This window comes from Phaseolus vulgaris, chromosome 4 (genome assembly GCF_000499845.2).
Source record: "Phaseolus vulgaris cultivar G19833 chromosome 4, P. vulgaris v2.0, whole genome shotgun sequence".
NCBI lineage: Eukaryota > Viridiplantae > Streptophyta > Magnoliopsida > Fabales > Fabaceae > Phaseolus > Phaseolus vulgaris.
In genome coordinates, this window is record NC_023756.2 from 17,048,952 (window position 1) to 17,057,562 (window position 8,611).

The 8,611-nt window shown below is 34.5% G+C and overlaps 1 protein-coding gene and 1 pseudogene across 1 annotated transcript; both read left to right on the forward strand.

The window, feature by feature from the left end:
- The first annotated feature begins 503 nt into the window (after window positions 1–503).
- LOC137838386 (secreted RxLR effector protein 161-like) lies at window positions 504–1,262 on the forward strand. The gene has a single exon (XM_068647630.1). It carries the CDS (start codon window positions 504–506, stop codon window positions 1,260–1,262), a length of 759 nt encoding a protein of 252 aa, XP_068503731.1.
- Window positions 1,263–7,171: 5,909 nt separating this feature from the next.
- On the forward strand, window positions 7,172–7,277 carry LOC137838948 (small nucleolar RNA R71; annotated as a pseudogene).
- Window positions 7,278–8,611: the final 1,334 nt, after the last annotated feature.

An 8,611-nucleotide genomic window follows, 5' to 3' on the forward strand; every position in this document is an offset into this window, starting at 1 on the left:
TAAGGTTGTTGCTGGCTTTTGCTTGTATGAGTGGATTCAAACTATTTCAAATGGATGTGAAGAGTGCTTTTCTCAATGGAATTATCAATGAAGAAGTCTATGTTGAGCAACCACCGGGCTTTGAAGATCATCAATATCGGAATCATGTTTTTAAGTTGAAAAACGCATTGTATGGGCTTAAGCAAGCTCCAAAGCAGTGGTATGAGAGACTTAGTAACTTTCTTTTATCTAATGGCTATGAGAGAGGGATGATTGACAAAACTCTTTTCGTCTAGAAAGCAAATTCTGAAATTATTTAGGTCCAAATCTATGTTGATGACATCATTTTTGGTGCTACAAAAGATAATTTATGTGATGAATTTGTAGCTTCCATGCAAGGTGAGTTTGAAATGTCCATGATGGGGGAGCTTTCATTCTTTCTTGGACTGCAGGTCAAATAATCCAAAGATGGAATTTTCCTATGTTAATCAAAGTATTGCAAAGAAATTCTCAAGAAATTTGAAATGGAAAGTTGCAAAGAAGCTAGCACACGTATGCCTTCAAGCTGCTACATGGATGCTGATGTTGCTAGAAAAAGGGTTGATCAAACAAAATATAGAGGTTTAATTGGTTCTTTACTCTATCTCACAGCAAGTAGACCGGATATCATGTTTGTCGTGTGTCTTTGTGCAAGGTATCAAGCAAATCCAAAGGAATCTCATCTCAAGGCTGCAAAAAGAATCCTCAAGTATCTCAAAGGAACAACCAATGTTGGTCAATGGTATCCTTCTTACTCTCATATACACTTAATTGGATATTCAGATTCTGATTTTGCATGGTGTAAGCTGGACCAAAAAAGCACCAGTGGCACTTGTCATCATCTTGGATCAAGTCTTATTTTGTGGCATAGTAAGAAACAAGCTTGTGTAGCTCTTTCCACTACAAAAGCTAAATATATTGCTGCTGGAAGTTGTTGTGCAAAAATTCTTTGGCTTAAACAACAGCTGGCAGATTTTGGTTTGAAGATCAGTAAGGTTCCTTTGCTTTGTGACAATACAAGTGCTATAAATCTCACCAAAAATCAGATTCAGCACTCAAGAACAAAGCACATTGAGATTCGTCATCACTTCATAAGAGATCATGTGAACAATGGAGATTGTGAGATGAAATTCATTGAAACAAAACTGCAACATGCTGATATATTCACAAAACCTTTGCCAAAAGACAGGTTTTTCTTTTTAAGAAATGAGTTAGACATTCTTGACTCTCAAAATCTCTCTTAAACTGTTTTCTCTGCCTAAAGTCTATTTGTGAAGACAAATAGGGGAGAATATGGTTCATGTGTTGTCCTACAAACTGTTATAACCTGCTATAACTCTGATTTTAAATTCTTGCTGCATTCTGGTTTGTATGGAGTTGCTGTTTGGCTAGTTTTTCTACTGTTATGGTTAAGTAGAAGATTGGTTTTTGTGCCATCATAACCTGCTATGAGAGATGCTTTGCTTTTCATAGCTTTGTTGTTTGCAGGTATTGATTTCAGATTCAATCAGGATTAACACAAGCAACCAAGGATTTGTCTTCATCAAATAGGGTGAGATTGTTCATCAAGAGTGATTATGTGCTTTGAAGAATCCAAATCCAAGGTGTTTGATGAAAGGTTGGTGTTGCTGTTGTGTTTGGGTGGGATCTGGGTAGAATAAAGTGTGATCCACTCCTTTGTTGAATCTAAAACTGATGTGATTTAAAACCTTTTTGAAATCAAGTGTTTTTCCAACTAAGTTAAAAACAAACTGTTGTTTTGTCGAATCAACCGGTTGTTTTGCTCTTAGGAGTTTTGAAAAAGGTTGAAAACTATTTTGGTTTGGTTGACTTAAATGTCAAGCAAAACAATCGGTTGTTTCGTGGTTTCAATCGATTGTTTCTTTGAAAATCCTAACAGAATTCAGTTTTGAATGGTGAATCTGTTTTAAATGTTTTCTAAATGAATACGCTCCTTCATTAAATATTTTGACCAATCTTTGGAAAATATAAATGGTTTGTTTATGTTTTCAAACAAGTAAGAAAACTGTTTAGAGAAATTCGGTTTGACAGATTTGATTCTAAGATTTCAAGATTCATATCAAGCTTTGGATTTTCAAGAGATAGTGGAATAAGATTGCAATTGTATTCAATTCAGATTGTACTGTGATCAGGTGTAATCCTTTCTAAAACTACTGTATTTCTGGTGTTGTGTTGTCAATGAGTGTTGTGTGTTCTTGAGGTGTTCAAGATCAATACTCTTGGTGTGGTTTGCCTAAGGTAGTGTGTTTTTTGAAGGGTTTAAGGTCACTACTTTCGTGGTTTGTGTTTTCTAATCTGGTTTGATTGCTCAATGGATTACCCAGTGGTATTCTGGGGACTGGATGTAGCTTTTGGTTAGATCAATTGGATGTATGATTTTTTTATGATGGGTTTACCTTAACCGCATGAGTTGCACAAAAAGCAGTTATTAAAGCAGGAAATCCCAAAGAACCCTTTTCCTTCTGATTATTCTAGCTAACTTCTAATCTAACAAATTTATATATTTCTTGACAGATAATCTTAACAACATCAGCCGAATAAATCTTTCAAGAGGCAATAGAGAAGATGACACCTAAGAATAGTTAAGTTTGACACATCACCAATGGGTACCATGTTGGTCAACATGAATAACATCCAAACGTGAGATATGATTGATGACTTTCTACGACAAGTGCCCGCGTTTTTCATAAGTAATAATTGTCCCTAAGGACGAATATCGATCTCACAAGGAACAATGAACTATCGAGTACAATAATCGCTAAATATGAAACAAAACAATTAAAATGAGTGTTGAAGTGATTGTGTTGGTAATCATCAATAAGAAAACAGATAAAGAATTAGTTGCTTCAAATTGGAAAAATGGGGATTAGGTTTCATCTCTCTCACTCTCATATATTTTGATTAGCATTTCAATATTAAGTTCTTTGATTGAAATTGATGCTCGTGGAAAATTCATTTATATTGATCTGTCGCATATACAATTCTTAAGAATGTTTCCTAAATATGGATCTCTTGCATACTTATAAAAATAACTTAACATCATACTTAGACGTTAATGACAATTAACATTTCAAGTCTATCTCTAGCACTCAAATATGTTAAGTATTGATGCTTAGGTCCAAACCCTAAAAATACCTCTCGGTCAATTTGTCACGGAAATTTAGAAGTAAAACAACAACACCAATAATCAATCAAGAACTGAATATTTTAATATAAGATATCACCTCAATATGTAAAAGTTCGAGCAGATTACTACCAATCCCAAAGGATAGAATTAGCCACGCATACTTCTAACACCTTCCATTCTCCCAATTGGGTTACAATTCACTCAATGGTGTTTTCCTCTCAATCAGGTATCCTAGGGTTGAGCCTCTAGCCCCCTATTTAACCTAACTTTTTAGGGTTAGCTTGCTTCCTGAGTCTTCTTGATGGGCTAAGTGATAAAACATAAAAGAGGCCCAATTTGTCTAACGCATTCTCGCTTAAGCGAGAATCTTCTGTTGCAAAATTGGCTTTTTGGACACTTTTCTCCATTTTGGGACCTTCCATTTTTATCTCTTTAGCTCAAATCATTCTTCTTTAATCCAAATCTCCAATCTTTCCTGAAAACCTGCAATTAACACCAAATTTGAGATTAAAATGCTCTTATTCAAATAAATATCATAAAAAATGCAAAAAGGTATAAATTCGTAAATTATGTATTATTTTATATGTAAAATAGAAATAAAACCTCATAAATGCCTATATTTTAATATGAAATATTACTGAAATTAGACCCTTATCATTCTCCCAAACTTAGAATCTTGTTTGTCTTCAAGCAAAGTAAATGAATATATTTGAATTTAAATATCAAACAGCTTAATTTACTAAACAACAGATCAAATTAGAAACTTATGATGCTTCCAAATTCAAATATAGAAAAATGTAGACACAATCAACTTTGAAGATCAAGTCAAAACAAATAAATGACAATTCATCAAGGAATATCTTCTCATATGTTCACGGGTAAGTGTTTCTCTCTATTTTCTCTAAATCATAACAAATCACAGTTGCTTTTCATTTCATCTTTAAATCACAAACATATTAGAAACATGATTTTTTAGGTCTTTTCCAGGGTTGTAATGAGGCTGGGCTTCTGAAAAATATTGGTTTTTCAGATAAAAAAATGCACATCTTAAAGAAGAAGAACATACCTACAATCCAATTTATAGAGAACATATATATTATCTAATTACCACTTTCTTTCGATGTCACCTTTTTCCTCATTTTCTTTCTGACTTTTCATGATTTTCATGATGATTTATTTTTAATCAAGAATAGGAAAAGATTCTTCCTATTTTCAACTTTTTGAGCTTTCACAATTAAAACCAACCATTCCATTTTCTTTATGTATTACATCTATGTTCTCCTTCCTTGACAATATATCATTAAAGGTTAAGGTGCAATATTAACAAAAAAGTTATTGGCCCAAGGAGATATAAAAAAAAATGGAATTCTAATAAGATAAAGGTTGGCTATTTCGCCCCGGTTTCCTAATTAACACAACAAATGCCTCAATTATCTTCATGCACTTTTATGATGTAACAAAAATAAAAATTAAGCAACCACAATTGTCAATTCATCAGCAAAACTCTCAAAACTATTTAAGATTCACACACTCACTTGGTTTAATTGGCCCTATTCCTTTTTGTCTTGTCATTCTCTGTCATAATCAATCATCTTGTTAAATTTTCATGTATCATAATTTCAACTACATTTGAATAGGGATTCAATCATTTTTTACTTTTCTAACCTGTCTCTAATTCATCTCATTATTTACATTTAAATACAAATTCCTTTTTTTCCAAAATTCAAAATTAATATTCTAGTTCTTTTTATTTGAGAAAAATAAAACTAGAAAACACACAATTTAAAACTGAAATTTATTCAAGAAGAATAATTCAAGACATGAAACTAATAAAACAAAAAATTTATTCAAACTACAAAATAAGGAAATAAACAAACTAAGCAAATAAGAAAATAAACAAAAATAACCGAATAAAAAAAACTAAAGAGAAAAATAAAACAAAATTCAAATAGCTGAATAGAAAAAAGAATTAGAAAGAAAAACCATATTTTTTGCTAAATCCTCTCTTCCTAAGAACTCATCCAACTCTTTCTTAAAATCTTCATCTATAGTCTTTCTTTATTTGCTGGATTTGCCCCCCTTGAATAATAGAACTTGTCCCTAGGCCAAAATACATAACCTGCAAACTGATTAGGAGGCATATAGGAATTTGGGTGCCTATAAGAATTTATTTATTTAATCAATTAAAATAACAAATCATAAAACTAAAATTTTTTAGGAAGGAAAGGAAAAGGGAAAAAAATTATTTTTATAAAAAAAATTATTTATTTATTTAAAAAAAAAATCTAACTTGAACAAGAATTTCCGACGTCAAACTTGCTTGAGTGAGAATCCTTGCAGAAAACTCAAATTTTGCGTTGTAGAACTCGCTTGAGCGCCATTTGTCTCGCTTGAGCGAGATTCTATTCATGAAAGCTATATTTTTCGACGTCAAACTCGCTCAAGCGAGAGTTGACTTGCCTGAGCGAGAATCTCTGGAAGAAAACATAATTTTTGTAAGTAAAATCAAAACAAAAATAACAAAACAACATAAAACCAAAATGTGGACTTGGTTTTTTCCTAATAAGCGCGTTTAACGTCATCTAGCTTGATGCCTGTTTATTTCAAGGTGGAAATCTCTCTTTGATCCATCCCTTGATACACATTCTTCTGCAGCATTAAAATTTTTTAGACCATAAAAAAGATTTAAAGTTACCTCCTCATCTTGAGTTTTAACTTGAAGTTCTCCTTTGTCAACATCAACTGTGATTCTAGCAGTCTTCATAAAGGTTCTTGCAAGTATCAAGGGAACCTCCTCATCTTCTTTCATGTCCATCACAACAAAATCCATAGGGAGTGTGAATTTATCCACCTTGATGAGAACATCTTCAACCACACCATATGGATACTTGATTACTTGATCAGCTAACTTTGATGTTATCTTGGTCGATTTAATCTCTAAATCATCTATTTTCTTCAGCATTGCCAAATGAATTATATTAACGCTTGCCCCCCAAATCCAGTAAAGCATTGTCCAAAAATAAAGCACCTATAGGCACGAGAAGGTTAAAACTCCCTGGGTCCTTGGATTTTTTAGGCAAGCCTTTTTTAATAATGGCATTGTATCTATCCTCCAACTCTATATTTCTCTATTCAATATAACTCATGTTCTTTCAAAATCTCTCAAGTGTTTGAATCTTGCTTCATATTTCGTGCAAAATAATTTTTAGGGAGCAAATTGTCAAAATATTTTATGTCCTTCTCTTTTTTTGAAGAAGCATGAGGATATGATAAATCTTTTTTCAAGAACACCTCTCTCCTTATTTTCACTTTTTTTTCTTTTATTTTTTCCTCCACACCTCTTTTATTTTCTCTTTCTTTCTCATCTCTCTTCCCCTCCATCTCATCTTTTTCTTCTTTTTCAATCACTATATTATTGCAATGCCCTTTTGGGTGTGTGATGGTGTTGGCTGAGAATTTGTAACTTAGTGCATTTGCAATTTGTGCAATTTGTTTAGCCATCTGTCCCATCTGGATCTCTATACTCCTAATCGTGGCCATGCTATTTTCCTGCGCGATCACAATCTTTGCTAGGGCGTCTTCAGTTTTACTCATTCTTTCAAGAACGGATGGATCTTCAACTTCAGGTGAATTTTCTTGGTAAAAACATTGACCATTGGGATGATCACCTTCACCAAAATCACACCTGATTGGTTGACTTTGGCTTTGGATGAATGAACAACATATAATTGTTGGGGAAATTTCGTCATTTGTGCGGTTAGTTGATCAATTTGCTGTGTCAGAATTTTATTTTTAACCAAGAGTGCATCTTCTAACAACCCTTTATTCTGAAGACTTTGTCCACCGTGTTGGGCTTGATAATGAGTTGATGTCAATGCATTAATAATCCTTGTCGTCTGTTCTACATCATGAGCCATCATTGTGCCACCAGCTGCAGCATCTAAAAGCATATTTGTGTCGGATCTTAGACCATTGAGAAATATTCTTAGTTGAGCAATATCTTCAAACCCATTATTTGGGCATTTTCTCAATATCATCTTAAATCTTTCCCATGTCTCACAGAAGACTTCATTTCCCCGTTGTCTGAACATAGAGATTTGAAACCTGGCTTTTATGTAGCGAGAGATTGGTAAAAATCCTTGTAGAAATTTTTCCTCTACCTTTTCCCAACTAGTGAGGCTCTGATTTGGAAGTGATTTGAGCCACTCTTTAGCTTTACCTTCCAATGAAGAAGGAAACAAGCACATACAAACATTATCAACATCATCTGATTTAAAGCTCATTGCTCCCACCAAATCATAAAATCTCTCTCACTCATGTATTTTGATTAGCATGTATGATGACTTTGAGCTCTTGATCTTGCGGTTTTAGTGGTGGTTTTGGCGGAAGCATTCACGGATTGAGGTGGAATAAGGCTCTCCTAGGAGTTGTGTAAGCCTTAGAGGTGCATGAAGAGTATGAAGATGAATGATGGCATTCCTTTGAGCTCTTCTTTGATTTTGATGATGATGGTTGCGGAAGCTTAATGGAGGAGAGTGGAACAAGGCCTTCCTAGGAAGTGTGGGTTCCTTGAAGGTGCAGGAGGAGTAGTGAAGGTTGGAGTGGTTCGTCCATCTCCATTTGAGGGTGAAGATTGAAGACTAAAAACGTAATTCTAGAGAGCATTTGGCAAGGGAGTAATTTGAATGGCACTTGGGCAGCATTTCATTACTCAAAATAGTCTTGAAAATACAAGGTGTAGGCTCCTCCTTTTAAGGAGGACCATAATGCAACCCTAATGTTAATCAAAATGAAATGCAAATTATATCACATGGAGCACATGGCCGGCCATGTGGAGAATCCTTCTAGAATGTGACCAAATCTTTAGCAAATCTAGGTCAAGTCTCATGGAATCAAGTTTATGCTATTTACACCACAACTAATACTAAGTTACCCTTAATGGGCCTTCATATAGCATATACAAGTTGTTTTCTCTCCCATCCATAGCTTGGCCCAAGTCTCACATTCGTAGCTTGGTTATGGACCTAGTAATAGGTCATAGACGCTCTACCCTTCCTTCTAGACGCTCTCCCTTTAGACGCTCTCCACCTTGTGCTAGACGCTCTTCACTTTGGCCTAGACGCTCCTTCCTTTGGCCTAGAAGCTCTTGGTTTGGCTTTGGATGCTCATGTCTTGGCTTTTGTCTTTTTATATGAGGTTGTGCTTGGCCCTCTTCCATCATCCCCTCCCTCTTGAAAAGGATTTGTCCCCAAATCCAATGCTTTTTCTTCAACTAGGGGGATGAGTGTGGCTGGATGGTATCCATCATGTCCTCCTTCTTGAGAAGATCTATCCTCATATTTACAGACTTGATCTCGAATAGCAGCCTCTTGCTTCGCCAAAGCTTGTCCTCCTGGATCAAACGTCCACCTATAGAAATCATCAAATAAAGCATAGGTGTTAGTT